Genomic DNA, 19,299 nt, shown 5'->3' with positions numbered 1-19,299 from the left:
CTCACTCTAGCTCCCTTTGAAGAGAGAGGGTTGCTGGACTCGGGGGAGCCCCAGCCATCTCTTCTGGCTCAACGGGAAAAGACTCCACAGTGATTATTCTCTGAAACCCAAACCAAAATGGAAATGGCAGGCAATCTGGGGCTTGAGGTGTCAGGTTTCCTTTATCTGAAAAATTCACATTGTTGACTTTTGGCAACCACACTCTGGCTTTTTACCAAGGGGATCTTTGCAAAAGCCTCTGAATTTGCAAAATGCGTATTTTTTGATTGCCACAGGAGCGTTTCATGGGCAGTTTTTATGTTCTGTGTAAAGTCAGTATAGGTCCTTTCGTAATTCAGGATAATGCTTCTTGAGTTGTCAGCAGTAGCCAGGGCTTCTAGAAATACTTTGCCCATGCTGATTGCTTTCTTTGGATATTGGGCTGGGGAGGGGAAGTGATGGATTAAGTTCAGGGAGGCTCAGAGCAGCAGTTCGCCCCTTTCCTTGGGCTTAGTATGGATGTAGTACACTCAGCCTCCAGTGTACACTCAGCAGCCAGAGTTGCGGGTGATAGGAGTCCAGTTCCTGGCATTAACTAGGGCAGTGCTTGAATCGGCACTGGCCAAAGCCTTGCTCCTTCAGAATGGGTTTGCTGCCTTTGAACTCCTGGCTTGGCGTGGGCTTGTGCTGTGGCAGGGGTTGGAGCCAGCCTGGCTCTCCCAGGCCACACAACACCCGGAGCCTGTGTCATCCTCTGTGCCAGCCTTGGCCTCCGGCAATTCCAGTTGTGGGTTCCTCCTTTTCATTTTCCCAGGGCTTGCTTGCTCAATAGACAAGCGTGATCTCAAGCGGAGTCATGCTCTGTAACATGGCAGCTCTCCCTGCATGCCTATGCAAGCACAGCCAAATCACCTCGACCATCGGGAGTGGAAGTCTCCTAGCTGGGGTTGGATGTCCTCTTTGAGAGCCTGGGGGCTTGCTGGAAAAAGAAGTTTGGATGACGGTGTGACAGAGTTCAGAGCCATCAAGAAAGCCCATCCAAACAGTTTGCTTCCTCAGAGCAGAGGAGTCACTCCATCCCTGAATGCCAAGTGACTTTTTAATTTTTATGTCTACCACATTAGACTTTCCAGAGAGTCCCCGAGATGGTTTTTCTTGCAGTGAAACTCAGATGCATCTCTTTGTATTCAGAGATTATCCTGATAGATAACAATGTGTTGGAGCTTGCTACCCAATATGCAAAAGCAGATGTGCTTTTGTTGGTTGGAGCCAGCTCTTTCCAGCTTGGACTGTGTTTGTAGCTATCTGCAGAGCAGATATTCAGAGTTTTGTTGGTATTCATTAGGAACAATAGAGTTACCGAAGCACCCAGAAATGGTGCTGTGTTCGGTAGAGCTGTGTTAAGTCTCTGTTAGCCTTCAGAACCTCAGGGCTGATTTCCAGGTAATGATCGGCATGTGCTGTCCTGCTTCAAGTCCCCCATGGTGTAGGTGGTCACAGGGGCCTTCAAAACCAGAAAGAAGGGTATTGGAAGAGCTGGTTTTCTTTGAGATACTATGTGATACCTGTGCAGTCATCTGCCGCCCATTTTCATTCCTCCTCATTAATTTTATTTTCTTTGTTTGTAGATTGAGGGGAAATAAGGGCTCCCTGGCCAGGTCAGGGGCACAAATACTGATAAGGGAAACAAAAAGTCCCCGGTTCCAGCTGCTTATGGCTCCCAATTGTAGAGTACCAGCAGGTATGCAAAAGCCCGAAAGCTCCCATTGCTGGTCAGTAACCTTATTTAAGTTGGCACAACGTAACTGGAACAACATCCTGCAGCTTTCGGATGTTTTTATTGTATTTCTGTTTCTGACCAAATGCAGTTTATAGGTATTCAGGTTCCAATTCTTATAGGTTTTTATGTTAGAAAATTATAATCATCCCCCATTATTTTCTACTCAAAATGTATGTACTTTAAAATAAGTATAATCACTTAAATACGTAGCCTTCCCATCTGAATGGCAAAAAGGCCAGTTACATTTGATATAAAAGTTACATTAAGTTGCAAATTAATGTTGTTTTAGTGGTTACTGGTAAATGAGAACCTGGGCATCTTTCAGAAAATAGCTGATGCAGAAATGCAAAACAAAGGGGGTTTAAAATTAATTATTTAAATTGGCATGTCCTATTACATTATTTAAACCAGAATATAAATCTGCCTAGCATGGGCTTGTTGAATCAAACAGGGATCTCTCAACTGTGGATTTACCAGAATAAATTACAATTAAAAAAAAAATTATGATATCTGATCAAGATTGTAATATATAATATTTATCATTTCTACAAATATTTGATTTGATGGGAACCAAACTGGTGCTGCCATTGCCAAAAGCCGATCCTCATCATTTATTTTGTGGTCGTATAAAGTTTCCTTTGCCTGCTTCTTTAGTGGTATCCCAAATTGTAACTCTTTAATGGTCAACCTATCTTGGCTTGAATTTTCCCATGCCTGAGGTCCACAATGCTGATTTAGCAGAATAAAACCTTTGAAGATAATTCCTTTTCTCTGTGCTGTTTATTATATACTTTGCTTTGCATGTAGACCGAGCTCTGAAGCTTAGGTCAACAAGAAACCACCGTAGTGGTCGGGCTGTCTCATGGGAAGCAGCACTCAAATGGTTCCGGTTTGTTGTTCTCCTGGTCTGAGACGATTCCCAGAGGTTGGGCCGGCAACTTCTGGCTTTTGAAATCCATGTAGACACCTCCCAAACAACGTGTCCTTTTGACAGTCTTTTTACCTGCATCTGCACACTGGGGGTGGTTACTCTGGGATGGGTGAATGGTCCTTTAAGGAGAACTAGGGTGGGTTTAGTGCTTACCCGGACCGTTTGGGTTTGAGCTTTTCCAAGGCAGACATCAACAACTTATCAGCTATAAAGAGAACATGAAATAATATTTTGCAGTCTTTTTTTACTTTATAAAGTTAAATAAGTGCTCCAAGAAAGTTTCTGTGTTTGTTTATTCACTTCCTTAAAACCTTGGAATCCAGACCTATAAATACAGGCTGACTTCATGTTTAGAATTATGATCGCTCTCACTTATTGATTGATGCTACTTGTTAAAAAAAAAAAAAGTATTGAGATATGTTTAGATCTGCAGGAAAAGATTAATATTCTTCTTGTTAAAATATGTTGCTTTTGTACATAAGGGAAAACCAGTGTGAAAGTATCAACCTCTCGCACTTTTCTAACACTAGGAATTCTGTTTGCCGGCTATTACGGCAAGTAAAAGAAAAGACTTTGCAACCAGACTTAAGAGATGTAGCTTTTCACAAAGTTAGCAGCTACACTGCAAGCTTAATAGTAGTTGGGTATTGACCTTAAATAAAGAGTCAGCATTTCTTACAAAGAATCATGGCCTGATACTTACAATTCTTTTTTTATTGGGGATTTTTAATGTCATTTCTGCATTGCAGATTTCTAGCTGGAGTTTTCCCCTAATTCTTTTTAGAAGATGATGTAGGCTTACTAATCCATGTGAGTTTTCTTAAGAAATGTAAACCACTTTTCAGATTTACCAAATTATCCCTGAATATCATCTGCAGCTGATTTTAACCAATTTAGAAAACTTTTGCCTTCTTGTTAAGAAATATCCTTTATTCAAACTTGAAAAAATAGATGAGGTAAGAATTATGTTTGCAAGTCTGTGTTTACAAATCTAAATCAATGATTTGGTTTTTCTCAAATGTTCAGGGCACAGAAAATTTACTGATTTAAGTTTATTATGTTGGAATATGATGCCATAGCTTTGAGTGACTCAGAATGGAGTAAAACCTAACAGTTAAATTTAAAACATAATTTATTTATAAACCAGAAACATGTCCAAATAAATTTGTGTCTGTCAGATTTTTAAACTGTGACAATGCAGTTTTGATTTACGTTCCTTTTTGCTGAATAAAATGGCTTAATTGCATTATATAGTATTAAGGGAAATATTTTATATAAAGCTAAGCCGGGTGCTTTTAGGCAAACATTATTTTTGCCTTGACATACATGCAAAAATGTTTCCCACTTAAAGGAAAGCGGTTGAAGGAATTTGGATTGGGTAATTTAGGTTGAACTGTTGAAAGCGAAGTTGCTTGCTTAGGCAATGATCCAGTCAAAACTCGTGCACATCTTTAACTTTCTGCAGTCTGTGTAGCCTGTGAGACCTCTACTGACATGGATAAAATAACAAGCATGCAACATCTTTACCGAATTGGATGTATGTACCCTACTGTCACATGCACTTGAATTAAGCGTGCATTTAAGTGTGCTTGCAAATAGAAGACCTGGGGCTCCTCAGAGATTACCTGATCGCACCAAAATGCCCAGCTGGCAGGCAAAAATGAGATTTCCTTTCTCATCTATGCCTATGCTTGGAGGGAAAAAAAAGGGAAGGTTTTGTTGCTTTTAATATGAGCTTCATTGGATTGGTTTCTCTCACTAGTGCAGTCATGACGCAGTGTTGTGTTTTATCAGTGCCCACCCCCAGCAGAATTCTTTGCTTAAGAGGAGGCAGATTTTCACCTACTGAATAAGACTCTGGACTCGCATTGATGCTTCTCGGTGTTGTCTTGTGTGCTCTCCTGTGCCGGAGTGAATTTTATCCCCGGACTGCCTGGTGTAAGTTATAGCCCTCTTTCTACCCTCTGGAAGTTTGCATGTTCAGATGTGACTGTGCTGAATGATAGGATGTCTATTTTAGACTTCAGCCTGTATTTACAATCAGGAGGGCAAGTCGCTGGAAGAACTTAGCTCCTTTTTCTTTTGGAACAACTTTTAAATACTGGGTGAGTTTTAAAGATTTCTCTGCATGGTTTTCTTTTATAAAACATGTTTTCCATAACCATTAACACTTGTTTTCTCTGAATGGATCTTAAAATTCTGTAGTGTCGTATCATAAAAACCACTTGCTTGTTAGAAAGACTTTGTTCAGTCACCGAAGGATTAAATTGTCCTTTAGTTAGAGAAAAAGATATTTGTCAGCAAACACACAACAAGGACTTGTTGATACTTTACCTATCTTACTTGTTTGTAGAACTGCTGCTTAAACGTGACTGCTGTCTGTGTTTTTAGTGAGTGTTTTCAGCAACAGAATCTCGTGCTAAATATTTTACATGCATTTTTGACCTTTCAGTGGTGGGAACAGAGGTTGATAGGGACTAAGAAAAGGAAGCATCCTCTGGAAGTTTTGGGAGCTGGCGGTGACAGTCCCTCTCTGCAATGTTAAACTGGATGGGAGTCCTTGGAAAGCTATCAACTTCAGTCTTGTTTCCATATGAAGTAGTAGCATGAAGTACGCTTAAACACATTGCCAACTTGTTAAAATAGGAACTGATTGATACAAAAACTGCTTCTGCAGATGCGGTAATTGATTTTTTTTTTTTTTTTTTAAGTAAGTCAAGGGTGCTTTTTGTGTACTGGAGCATTAAACTTGCATCATGCTTGGCCTTGTGACAAGTCCTGTGCATGTAATTTAGAGCCATATAGGGATGTTCTTAGTCTTGAACCACTTGAATTAATACCACCTTTCATATCATGAGTGTAGTATTAGTAATTTAAAGTATTTAGTATTAGTAATATAAAGATAATTTACAAGCCCTGTGGCCCGAGCATGAACTGGAAACGATAAGGACTATTGATGTAAACGATGTTAGTAGCTTTGGTTATAAATCAGGCTTGGTTTCTATGCAGTACTGTGTTTAGTACCAATAGACTGGAATGCCAGATCTGGTATGAGTTTATAAACTCATACTATATAAACTATATATGAGTTTATAAACTCATACTATACATAGGTGGGAAGCCTGACAGATTGGTTTTATATAAAGAACAACATACAGAAATTAGAGAGGTATGGAATAACCTCCTAGAAGCTGCTGTCTGGTAAGCATTTTAGACAGACTTTTCAGCCACTGGTAACTAGAAGTGAACCTGCCTGTCAGTACAAATTCAATACCACTGTCTATCATGAAACGGCTGCTGTTTTCAACACTGCAGGGGAAAAGAAATCATCCTCCCCTGTCTGTCTTGTCACAATACTAAGTGGAATAGTTGTAAGAGTTATCTTGACAAATGCTACACTAGCTGCTGTCTTTTGATTTTTGCTCATACTTGGGCAACAACAAAACAGTTAAAACTGGACCTTGTGGAATCTCTGTCCCGTGCAGAGTAGGAGAATGTTTTCAACTGCAGCATGGGGCAACTTCTGAGAGCAGAAGAGCTGCATACAGCATGATTTATATATGGTATGAGCTGCATACGGGATGATTTATATACTTTTCAATGTTTCATGAGTGCAGTAGGTTCTTCCGTAATTTTCTGCGAAGAAAAGATTAAAGGACATTTTTGGGGTCTCTGTTTCCTTTATGTCACACAACTGGATTACTGGTGGGTAATGCACTCTGATTGCTTCCCTAGACTTTGAACTTTGTCCTGAACTTTTATTTAACTGTTCGTCCCTGTTGTTAGATGTTTCTGCGTTCTCTTTAGCAGCAATTTGTTTGGCAAAAAAACCAACAAATGACAACTTTGTTTTTCGAATTTCGCATTATTTTTTCACTGACAACTTGTCTAGGCTTAGAAGTATACTGTGAATAGTTTCTGGAAGAGCTGTCTTAGTAAATGTCCGTATATAAACATGTCCTAAAATGATCTTGTGGTTACTGGGAGATCCTGACTTTTTCCTGAGGATTCACTTGTCATTCTGCGTGAATCAAGGTGTTTCCTTACCTAGGTTTTGTTTTCATCTCTCCCTTAGGGAAGAACTAGCACTTTGTGTTGACAGAATTATAACAAGATGTTTAGCTAGCAACAAAATAAAGTCCGAGGGGGGTGTCTGGATCATCTGCCAGTGAGGCAGAGGGACGTGCTTAGCATTTCCAAAAATCAAATTTTTCTCACTGAGGTGCAAGTTCTGTAAGTTTCTAAGTCCACTTAAAGAGTTAAAAGCTTCAACTCAGACCTCCTATGTATGATACTCTAATTATGGATCGTAAGAAAACATATTAGCTAAAAATCTTGCCTTAATGCAGAATTAGCTTCTTACAACTTGAAATTTGATCTCTACGCCTTTCCCATCGCTCTAGCAGCCATCAGAGATGCAGGCTCCAGCTTCAGGTCCTGCAGCTCCCCGATGCTAACGCAGTTCCTCTGCCCTGCTAATTCCCAAGGGTGAGTTTGCAGCATGGCCATTGCAGTGTGGGCTGCGCTGGTTCAGGAAGAGTTATCCAAAGCGTAAATAGGAAAATGAACTTTTCCACCCAGAGTCTAGTGCAGTAGTGTAGTGCACCCGACTGTGGAGGCCTTGGCGGAGAGGTGGTATTGGTCCCACAGGTAAATGGGAGGATTTCCTGCATCTAGCAGGTCAGGTTGAATTGCATTTGGCATGCACAGAGGCATGTTGATGAAATATAAATGAGCGCAGGAGAGAAACAGGCTAGTGACTTCCAGCTGTCATGCAGAGAGCAGATCTGCCATTCCCTACTGTACGGTGTTTTTTCCAGTTTCTTTTTCATCCCAGTAACAACATGAAATACCACAGGCTCTTGGGTTAGGTTAGGTGATGAGGGGCATAGCTCAGCGTGTCTGAGCATGCCAGATGTATTTTGGGCTCCAGAAAGAAGCATGCTACAAGATTTAGCCTGTATTTAGTCACTGGCCTACTTTGCAGGATATTTCGCATTTCTGAAAACTTTCTCAGTGGAGATGTGCCCTTTTTCTTTTTCTTTCTGTTTCTTTCTTTAAACATTTAACATCTCTTACAGTTATTTAAGGTTGAAAGTAGTAACACCTAGCCATTCAAATGCTGCCTGCATGTTAATTTTTAGACGTGAGCTTATTCCCTTTCCTCCTTTCCTTTTGATTTTCATCTTGTTAAAGACAAGGCTTGGCCATTGCTGTGCTTTATCTCCTGTGCAAACGCAGTGGACATCAAGTTGAGCCTCCCAAGTTTTGGAGGAAGTTCTATTTTGAACCGTCACCTTGCATAAAATGACAGGAGGGGTGACTTCTTACTTAAGACATCCTTTTCTCCCGAGGCTGTATATCCTATTTCACAGGGAGGGAGATTATGTAGCTGCCTCTCCAAGCCCTTTGCCAAGAGCCCCGCTGACAGACTTTGGGAGACTCTTTGGCCTTCACGAGGAGTTTTAGGAGCACACATGCACACACTTGAAGTCTTAATTTCCTTGGGACCATCTGGAGTTCTTCCCCCTCTCCTCCCAGGGAAGCTAATAAAGGCAACCTTGTGACTTAGTGGTTTATTTTGGAAGCTGCAGGAACTCGCTGTGGCTGGAGGAGCCAGATTTGGCATACATCGTCCCGTGAACTCTGATGCGGTGGGGGAATGTCACAATCCCCCTCCTCTTCTTTATCCCAGAAATTTGGTCACTGCAGTAAATTGGTAGGTTGGTTGATAAGTGGAGAAAAGACAGATCTCTGTTGGGAATAAGGGTGTGCTTTCATCTTGCGGGTCTGAAGGAAACGGGTCTCATATAATCACAGTGTCTGTGGATGCATGCATGGATCTCAGTCAGCTTTGCCCATTTTCAGGAGAGGAAACTGGGGCACTGAGGCTAACTTGGCAAAGGTACTGTGCAAGCCCATGCAGGATGAAGAATTTAATCATTAACCTCCAGGATCAAGGAAGGACCCTAGACCAGCACTTCATCTCCAAGCAAAAATCTGATATACATAATAGAATTTTTTAAATGAATTTAATGGAATTTTGTCTTCCTTCACAGGCAAACAAGTACTAACTCTAATTGTTTCTTCCAAATATCATTAGCCTTTTCTGTCTCTGTCAAGTCCTTTTCCACTCAATGAGCTGAGTGCTCATGAATTATAAAAAGGCAACAAGTCTTCAAACATCAAAAATGCATTGGTGCTTTGTTTTCTCATGTTATCTCATAGTATAAAAATCCTTATACAAATGTTTTTAGCCGTTAAGACCTTCTGAGATGTTATTTTAGAGTGTAAGGCATTCAAGGATTGATGTCTGCTCCATGTCTGGAAAAGACTGGAGCAACAGTTGTTCAGCCAGTTTGGAGCCTGGAGAAAGAAAGAGGGACATCTTTTCTGCTGAATATGTATATTTAGAGAAAGCATCAATCCTTGACATCAGCTTAAGGGTTTTCTACGAAACAGGTATAGATGTAGTATTTTCCTGTTGGTTATTCTCAAGAATCCAGCATGTCAGGAATATGCGAAATCTCTTTTAGTTTTTAATTTTGCCATTATTTCAGAGGTTTCAGAGACCCTTCCTCCTTGTTACTGCAGGGCCTACATTGCATTGGGGTCATTGAAAGAAATTAACCATGGTCTTGAAACTGTGGATGTGGGTATATGGTATGAGACTGAAGCGAATGCGGGGAAACTAGGAGAGAGCAGGAGCTGGGCTTGTGGCTTTTCATCTGATATCTCCTGATCTCTTGAAATGCTTCTTAAAACGTGTGGAGTTGGCTGATGGATATTTGCTGCTAAATGTTCATTTTAACCCCTTGTCACCTCCAAAATGGCACTTTTCTGGAGCTGAACAGCATGGATAGGAAAGCGGAGGGTGGTATGGGATGTCTTCATGGTGGCTGCTAGCAGAAGAGAAGCAGCCCTCAGAAGAAGCAGATGGTTTGGGCAAATTTGCTTCTAGCTTTCGACCATCTTGACATCAGCGTTGGCCTTATCACTCTGCTTAGCAGTCTTTTGAATGGTGAAGGTTTTATTTTTTAAAGTCCCCTTCTCTCTGTCCATTTTTTGGTTTGAAAGAGCGCACTCTTTTTTCAGATTAGACTAATTAAGGACTAATTAAGATAATGCAATCATAAAACTGAAACTATCAAAAGAAATACTAAAAGATATCTATAACTGGCTTGAATATAATAACTGTTAGTAATTGGTAATCATCTATAGGAAAGAGCAAAGAGCTCAACTTTTTAGTTAAACTTTTTTTATAGACTTCTCTAGATCTGTAGGGATACATGGGAATATTGCGATTATTATGCTGTTTCAGTGACGGAGAAGCTGTAAGAAAATTGTATTCTTACTGCATGGGATGTGATAACAGCAATAGATGAATATTAATGTTCTTCAGAGTATTTTCAGTGGTGTTTCCTAGACAGAGACATAGATAAAATCATTTTTCAGAGGAGTGCATCCCTGGTTGCAGCTGATAATATGTTGAAAGCTCTGCTGAGGTTGGTGGAGCTAGGTGATATACATCAGCTGGGAATCAGGCTGTATGGTATGGTCTACATATTCTACATGTTTTATATTCACTGGGTGCAAAAAGCCAAGAAGAATCCTCCTTCTAGAAAGAGGGCTTATCACGCTGTTTGGTAAATTCAACACAAACAAAACCCCAACATTTCTAAATCCTTTTAAATTGCTCAAAAGATTTTCTTGGTCAGTGATATTGCAAGAAACATATTGCTTTGGCGGTGACCTAATTTTAACCTTTTCTGAATTGCTTTATCATTAGAACAGTCACATGCTGAGGTAGGACCCCATTAGTGGGTTTAAATCATCTGTTTACTTCTGAAAACGCGCATTGTTACGGGCTCGGCTGAGTATTCCCTTTTTTTTTTTTAATTTTATCTTTTTTTTTTTCTTTTTTTCTGTTGCAGGACAGAACATCGCAGTTGTACCAGTTTGGGAGCAAAATATGGAATGTGTTTCACTGCTGACCGAAGGCAGCCAAATGAACAGTATTTATAGTAGTTTGAAAATCAGCAGTTAGCAGTTTCTTCACATTCTAACACTACCCAGCACTTTCCAGAGAGAACTCATTGTTTACAAGAAATCTGCTTTCCAAATCCGTTGCGGTGCCCTCCAGCCTTGACTATTAACTATTTGCAAAGGGGAAGCTAATCTACGCTTTGGGGAAAGATGGCAATGGATGAGTACCTGTGGATGGTCATTGTGGGTTTTATCATTGCTTTTATTTTAGCCTTTTCGGTTGGTGCAAATGATGTTGCAAATTCTTTCGGAACGGCTGTGGGCTCTGGTGTTGTTACTTTACGCCAGGCTTGCATTTTGGCTTCAGTTTTTGAAACCACTGGCTCAGTATTACTGGGAGCAAAAGTAGGAGAAACAATTCGGAAAGGTATCATTGATGTTAACCTGTACAACAACACTGTCCCACTGCTGATGGCAGGAGAAGTGAGTGCAATGGTTGGTAAGTAATAATTTCCTATTCCAAGTAACATTCATTGTGTATTTGTCATCCTGTTCGTTGTGCATATTGTTAATTAAGTCTTCCCACCTTCTGGATTTGCACATCTCGTTTTGTGTGAATGCGAGGGCCTGTATTCCTTTTTTAATCTCCTATGTTTTTTAAATGCTTCTAATCATGTACATTTTTCGTGGTTCAGCCATTTAACTAATAGAAGAAAAAAATGTTTAACATAATGGATCATATATATGTATTCTTAGGGTACTGAAAAATTATTTTGGAGATTTTTATGGTGGTAAATGGAAAATAGGTAAGCATAGCATTTTTGACTGTACAGAAGAGCCTACAGAAATAAGAGTTTGCAACGAATACGTATGAGAAGGAATTACCTAAATTGTTTTTAAAAAATTGCAGAAAATCCAAACATATTTGCTTAAACTGATTGTCTAGCTGAGTGATTGCAATTAATCATATACTTCACCCTTGCCCATGGCAAAACTAAAGGAGCAGTAAAGACAGATGGTCACACATTTAAGGTCTTTTTAATTTTTCTGACTCAAACTGACAGCAGTTCAGCGTACCTTAGAGTCTGCTCCACGTGCTTTTGTTTGCAGTTAAATTAATCTCCGTTTAGAACAAATAGCATATTCCGAGGTAAGTAACATTAAGCCACGGTATTTACTCTTTGTTTATATGCAAGAGGCTTTGCGAGCTTTTGGAGAGCTCCCTCAAGGATCAATAGCAAACCTGCTTTTAAAGGGCAGGAGACAGCAGGCAGGAAACCCTTTCACTGTGGGAGAGGCAGCCCAGGCAAGGGGCCAGCCTGCCCATCCCACTACCACTTCTTCAGTCTGACAGGTCCATGGCATCCCACGACAGGGTGACGTGACTTATATGAGCATCACAGAGTCCTCTGTTTGAAAGGGATGCTCCACTCAAAGATTTTATTCCTTAAACCTCCTTAAACCTAACCTAAATATTATGTCTACCTACCCCCTCTAACCTTCCCACAGTTTTCAGGCAGGACCTGAACGTGAGGTAGGTGAATCCGTGCAGAGGTCTACTACATGCGGTTATTTTCCCATTTCTTTGGGGAAATGGGAAAATTTTGCCTTTTTTTAAATTTTAATGCATAAAAATGGACATCAAGGGCCAGTTTCTGGACTTGTCTGAGGTAGCTTTGTGCGCTTGAGAGCGGGGAGGTGGTTCCCGTGGGCTTTCGCTGCTCCTGAGACTCCTGAAGGTTGGCCACCTTCCCCTGCCCAAGGGGACGAGGGGTTGGTTAGCAAGAAATCGCTGCTGGGACCGCAGCCGCTTCCCCAAACGGTCCCTCTGTGAGGCTGCCAACTTAAACCACATCAAATGCTCTTGGGCACCCCCCATCAGTTCCTCTTTCCCATTGCCTTGCAAGGTCAGCTGCAGATTTCTGGTCTTTCCCTCAAGCTGTAGGGTGGCTTCTTAGTTCCTCTTCACTTGCATAATTTAGCCTTCTGCTTCCTGAGGTAGCTCCATAATTTCCCACGGGCGTGTGCCCAGGAGCAGCGTATGCCGTCTGAAATGTAAGTGACCTGCATCTTCTGACCTTCACGTTCTTGATACTCACAGTCCCTGTTGAAGGAAGGGTCCTTTTCCTTTTCTGTATCTATTTCTGGCATCCTGATCCTGGCTGGGCAAAGTTTTAAGGCTCAGATGCCCCCTGCGGAGGCAACTGGCCAGAAGCTCAAAGAAAACAACTTATTTGCATGCATATTTACATAAGCCTGTGTGAACTTCATGACCAGTTGCATTCCCTTCCTCCAGTAAGTGCATTAAGAAGAAATTCCACTTTTTAAATCTCAGAATTAATCCCAAGTTACAAACCGCAGATTTCAATTTTTTTTTCCTCAAATCCATCTCCAGCTTTTGTCTGGATGTATGATGTTTTTTTCTCTGTTTTCTCTGAGCCTTCCTGTATGTTTTCTTTTCCTCTTTCTGTTTTTGCTCTGCATTTTCCTCACCGTTCTCTCATGCCTCATGATCATGTTTTTGCAAATGGATTTAGCTTCTGAATTTCGATGAGGCTTAAATGAGTCAACAGTCTGGGAGAGACCAAAAGTCACTGTATCCTCTTTCCAGATGTTGGTGGAAGATCCTTTGATGCTTGCAGCAAACAGCAGATGGTGATTTTCAGGGCAACCTTCTCTCCTAAGAGAAAAGGAAGCAGGGAGCAATGGGATTAAAATTTTAAAATGCAACATTTTGTAATCATTTGTAGTGTATTAAAATGTTGTTTGTTGGGCAGTTGGGAAGTTAGGGACTGTTGCTCTTGAGAGTAAATTGTAGTACTTCCCTAGCATTAACTAATCATCAGGTTATTGTCAGGAATTGCCCGAGTGTTGTTCTCGTGATCCTGGTGGGAGCTGAAGTCAGCAGCTGGTGCAACCGAGGAGATGCCACCGACAGAGAGGACATCCCAGCCAGGATTAGCAAAGCGAAGTACTAACCCAGTCTTGCAGGTGGCGTGGTACTCGATGGGAGCTCGCGGCTGGCACACAGCACCAGAGCCTCAGGAGAATGGATGCGGTGCCTTCAGCAGCAGGGAGCACGAAACACACCTGAGCCGAAAGCCGGCGCTGGCACCTCTTGGTCAGGGCAGTCTGCAGCCAACCCTCTTTCTTTAGGAGATAGCAACAGGGAGGAAAGGGTGTGCAGCCACGGTGTCAGCAGGCATGAAGAGTCTGAATTTGGGACCCTGAGACAGATCTAGTGAGCCTCCTGCTTCCTAGGTTAGTTTTGCAAGGATAAAAATTGGGAACATGCATTTTATGTTAAAGAGGAGTGAAAGCTTTGATGTAGGTAGTTAAGGCATTGTAAGCCCCAGAGGAAAGTCCTGCTCTGGCTTGATTTGTATTTTCTTCTGTTCCTTAATGTGCTTCCTTAAACCTCTTTAGACCACGCATTGTCCTTCTCAGACCATCCATCAGTCCTCCACCTCTTTCCCTCTTACTTTCCTGTTTGTTTTCAAGGTCAAGTTGATTAAATAAGAAATAGTGCCATATTCCCTCTATTTCCCCCCCAACAAAAAACTCAGCCCTCACTACACATTTGCAGTGCAGCTGTGGCTTGGTTATGTTTTCCCTATTTTTTAGACTGAGTATTTTGTAATTGCATATCTATGGCTGGCTTATCTGTTTATTTGGCTCTTTACAGGTGTTACCATCTGTTTTCTCTTTCACCTCACTTCCACTTGCTGGTCTCTAAGTTCACGTCAAAGGTTTCAAAGTGTATTTATTTTTATTTTAGTACAGGGGAAGAGAGGCCAAAAAATTAAAGAGCAGGTGTTCCTTGTTTGATCTAGAATTTCCAATAGCAATAGGAGTAATAGTTGTTTTGGGATAGTACCCCAGGAGAGATGAGTTTTACAAACTGGTTGACTTCCAAACGTAGCTGTGTATGATGCCAGCAAATCACCATTTGCAGATGGCTCTGTTTCAAGACCATCAAACCATCCTCTCCTGTTGGAATTGAGAATAGAGGCCGAGATTTTGAGTAACAGCATATATTCAATGACCTTGCTTTATCACCTGTGTCTGCTGCAGATCTGTTAAGAGAGGTGGCACGAGCCAGAAAATATGGGATCTCTCATGGCAGTTTGATTGCTGCCATTGGGGCCTCAGCACATGAAGATTTAGTCTTAAGGCCATGAAGTCTTAAGATGAAGAGATCTTTCTAAGAATTCTCTAATATTAGGCAAGATCCACAGAAAGCTTGTGTCACTGCCAAAATGATTTTGGTGTCCTGAGGTTAGCACCACTGCAAGAGGAGCAGGGAACCTGGGTCCTTGCAATGTGAAAATGAGTCGGAGCATGGAGCTGCATGCTTGAGGGCTTGGTGGCCAACTGTAGTCTGATCTAAGTACCAAAAGTTGGGACTGAAAACAAATACAAGGCATCCTCTCTGATGCTTGGGGTCTTTTTTTTTTTTCCTGCACTCTTAGCAAACATCCTTCCTTGGGACGTCTATTGTGGACGCCAGACATCGCATTTATTTTATAGACCATTAGCTATGATCGCTTAGTTAGTTAGGGGATCTTATTTCCTTATGCCGAGGGTATCTTTGGCTACTCCATGACTAAGATAAGCCTTTTCTGCAGTTCTGAATTTCTCCAGTGCCGCAATGAGCTGCAAATGAAGGCAGTGAGAGAGTCCTTATTCCCTCCTCAGTCCATTTTTCCTCTAGAGGACTCTGGACAGCCCTGCGTCACTGAGAAGAGGCATAAAAACTCCCTGCCCCGCAATTTGAACCTTTCTCTGGTAGCAGCTGAATTTAGGAGCACGGGTGGTTCACTAGTGAAACGGTGGATGCCTCCTCACACTGATCACTTGGAGGCTTCCACGTCCAGCTCTCAAGAATGAGGGTTTCTAAGCTTGATGCAGACAGGGAGCAGTTTGAGTATTTAATCAGACAGGCTGTAAATACTGAAAGCCTTCAAAAAAAACCCCGGAACTGTTGCGCAGTGTAGAGAGCTGTTAGTAATAAAAAGTCATAAGTAAGATGCAGCATTCAAAGCTGCTATTAAACTGTCTTAGTATCTGCTTTTAGAGACAGAACAGGAACAAAACTCTCTTTAGGAGATCTCTGTTGTGCATGTGGAGTGTAGGCAGCGCTTGTAAAAGAATGTGGGTACATGGCGAAGAATTTTCTGCATGACATTATTGTAACTGTTGTTGTTTATACCATATGGTTGGGTTTTTTTCTAGGTTCTGCTGTTTGGCAGCTGATTGCATCGTTCTTGAAACTCCCAATATCAGGGACCCATTGCATCGTAGGTGCTACGATTGGATTTTCTCTGGTGGCAATTGGCACGCAGGGAGTCCAGTGGATGCAGCTTGTCAAGATTGGTAAGTGCTGTTTCCTTTTATGCATGAGGGTATGTGAAATAGTGTGCAGTGCCTGCAGAAAACATTCCTGGAAATCTGCTTCGTGCTGATAGCACTCCCTCCTTAAATTATTTTCCACCCCAATCCTGTCATTCAGAAGATGCACTGATGCTGTGTTCATTAAGGGCTGCAGTGTGTCTCCAGTGGAGAAAGGGGTAAGATGCAAGTTGCACTTCCCCAGCAGCAAGCTGAGGAGACATTGTCCCTCAGAGACATGCTTCAAGGTGACATTCCTCCTCTTCTGACTTTTTTCGTGGCAGCTGATACCACCTCATTCTTGCTCTCAACAATGCTAGCCATCATGTGAATGCCCACAGTCATGTTTCTCCACCCACCAGCTTCAGGGAGGCGAAAGCTGGGCATAGAGCACATGTTTAACTCACAGCCTCCCACTGCCAAGATCAGGACAGCCAAGCAGGGATGTGAAGGAGTTTTCATTATTGTTTTGGAAGCCTTGTAACCCGAGTCGCAGCCTAAACCCTGTATTAAAGGGATTTGATGCTGAAGGCACGGAAATACAAATGAGCTTTAGAGAAGTTGGAGCAATGCATATTTTTTTTAATTCTGTCCAAAGTAGAAGATAGTTTGCAATGACAGCAGAATCAATCTGTTAACCATGCCGCAAACAATAAATCACTCTGGATGAGATTTCCAGAGCGCTGCCCTAATCTGGTTTTATTGAAATCAGTGGGAGTTTTACCACCTACTTAAGTTAAATCAGTCCTAGACACTTGCAAATCTGGCCTGCAAAAAATGTGCATGCATTATTCATTACAGTTGATGCTTCTATGGCATTTTGGAAATCGAGAGTTTTACCCTGCGAGCAGCATGGCATCCTGCTAGATGCAGTTACTTTCCACTTGTTTGCAACATTCGTGATCATGGTGATTAGGAAATTACAGTGCTTTCTTGGTCCACTCTGCATCAAACTACAAGAAACTTTCCTGATTAATTTGATTGCTAAACTTGCAAAATTATTGGGAAATGCTTTGGCTGATGTTTCTAATAGTGCCTAGTATTACTTTGACTTTCACGAGTGTCAGTGGACATTGAGTTGCACCAGTTGTAAGTAAACATACAGAACATTCATACCAGTTGTACAAGAACTGTTTTAATTTTATTGCTTATTAACTACTTATTTAACTACTATGCAAGAATACTGTTTATTTCATGTTTCATTCTTTCTTTTCTTCAACACAGTTGCCTCTTGGTTTATTTCCCCACTGCTATCTGGCTTGATGTCTGGAGTCCTCTTTGTGCTGATTAGATTCTTCATTTTAAACAAGGTAAAGAAATCTCACTATTATAATGAGTGCTAGGTATGAAGCTTGTGTTCTTTCCTCCCATTTGAGTGCTGGCATTTCCAGACTTGAAAGTTTGGGGCTTGCATTTTGGACAGGAGACCAGTAATTTTTTTTTTTTTATACTCACTGGAACCGTACTTGCTCTTAGCAGTTCTGAAAGCTCAGAGTAAGTAATCTGACAAGTATTTGAGGCTTAGAAGGCACTACGTGGTAATTAATATTGTATATTCTGTTTGATTAAAGGATGGTGCATTGAGATTGCTTCTGTATTAGTACAAACCTGTTGGTATTGACTTAGCCTTGTGATAGCCATTCTAACTGTTATTTAAACAGAAGAGTCCTCCCTTGGAGATACTCTAATTGGTATTTCATAGTTGTGAAATTTTAAGCTTTGGTTTTCTAGCACATCAGACATTAGAAGATGGGCAACTGCGTATTTCCTAGATTCTCAAGAAACCTGAATCGATGGGTTTTAGTGACCTCAGTCAAAAGTGGCAGCTTTGAGGTAACATCAGTCCATATATTTCCAGTGTGGAAGACGATTTGCCTGCCTCCCAGCATGAACTGGAAACCAGAACACTTTTATCTGCTCTTTCCATTTCTCTCACACCATTCAACTTGCTAAAATGGGGAGTGCAGCGCATGACAATGACCTAAAATAAGGGACACTATATTAGCAGTTATACAGGGAACTTAAATAGATGAGGGATTAATTCTTTTGCTTTAAATAACACCACCTGTAACCTCAGCTTCATCATTCTTTATTTCTGATGTAAATAAATGTCAGCGATAAAAGCAGATGATAAATTTGATCGGACTCAGCTTTGAATGTAAAATTACTCAAGTTGCAAAGGACGAGGAAGAGTTCCTCTATTGCATTCAAAGCCTAACAACTTAAGAAATTAGTCACCAAAATCACATGAACTCTAGTATAAAAGCCACGTATTTAAGCATTCAAGAGGCAGAAAACGTTCAAGCTAAGGAAATTGTCTTCTGACTGCCATCTGTGCCGTTCACAAAGTAGTAAGATCTGTAGAGCTTCTGGCATAAGCAGGTAGCAACTTGCATTGTGTGCGTGCATAAAAGAGCAGCTTTTTAGCTTGCGAGTCCATGGCCTGGTGTAGGGGTTCATGCCCTTGTTGGGGGTGTCTGTGAATAGCAGCTGGCCCTGCGGATACAGCCCGTGCTGCATCACGCGTCGGGACCGGGGCATAGCGTGGGGAGGCCACAGCCTTTTCTCGGCTCCCTTTTATAGCTCATGGCAGCAAGAAACAAAACCACATTAGCCAGCCCTTAGCTTCGCCAGGCTCTTTGCAAACACGCGGAGCCCCCTCAAAAGGCCAAAGCAGCCTCCTCACAAAGGCTTTTTCCATGGCTCGCATGGTGCGTTTCCGCTGCGCCGTCAGCTGAGCCTTCCCTTGTGAGCACCGAGGGCAGGAGACCGTGGCGGGCAGCAGGCACAGCGGCGTGCTAAACATTGCACGCTCGCTTTATGTATGTTACCTGTTTAATATGGCCAGACACTTAATATTTGAGAGACTTCTGTTAGCTGGTGAAAAGTGCCAGGCTGTCTCAGTTGAAACTGAGAGGTTAGAAATAAGATTTTGCGATGGACACGTTGCACTGATGCTTGTAGCCCTGCCCCAAAAATATCAAAGCCCTGTCCTTCTCTGCACCCTTCAGTCATGCCGAGTGAAAGGGACTCCTCATCTTGGAGACAAGATAGGTACGAAAACACTCGCAGAAAGAATCCTGCCCCCAGGTCACCCAGCAGGTCTGCAGCTGACCTGAAAGTACAGCCTGTCTCCCTGGTTCCCGTTAACAGTGTCAAGCTTTCCCAGAGTGCTGGTGCTTGGCAGGACCAGCATTGTGGATTCGGGTGTAAGCAGACAGGTCACCATCCT

The 19,299-nt window shown here is 41.8% G+C and overlaps 1 protein-coding gene across 3 annotated transcripts in view; it reads left to right on the top strand.

Moving 5' to 3' along the window:
- Positions 1-19,299, top strand: part of SLC20A2 (solute carrier family 20 member 2) — a 58,778-nt gene that overhangs the window by 14,716 nt on the left and 24,763 nt on the right. The window contains exons 1-4 of one of the 3 annotated variants that reach the window (XM_075500754.1): positions 4,486-4,628; positions 10,625-11,175; positions 15,912-16,052; positions 17,292-17,377. In XM_075500754.1, the coding sequence (XP_075356869.1) occupies positions 10,887-11,175; positions 15,912-16,052; positions 17,292-17,377 (516 nt within the window). In that variant the 5' untranslated portion in view covers positions 4,486-4,628; positions 10,625-10,886. Of the gene's footprint in view, positions 1-4,485; positions 4,629-4,731; positions 4,796-10,624; positions 11,176-15,911; positions 16,053-17,291; positions 17,378-19,299 lie in introns of those variants that run through there. The other 2 variants (XM_075500755.1, XM_075500753.1) reach the window with 2 other exon arrangements.

This window comes from Mycteria americana, chromosome 4 (assembly GCF_035582795.1).
Source record: "Mycteria americana isolate JAX WOST 10 ecotype Jacksonville Zoo and Gardens chromosome 4, USCA_MyAme_1.0, whole genome shotgun sequence".
Classification (NCBI taxonomy): Eukaryota; Metazoa; Chordata; class Aves; order Ciconiiformes; family Ciconiidae; genus Mycteria; species Mycteria americana.
The sequence above is the reverse complement of the archived record's forward strand: the minus strand, read 5'-3'. Positions and strand labels throughout refer to the sequence as shown.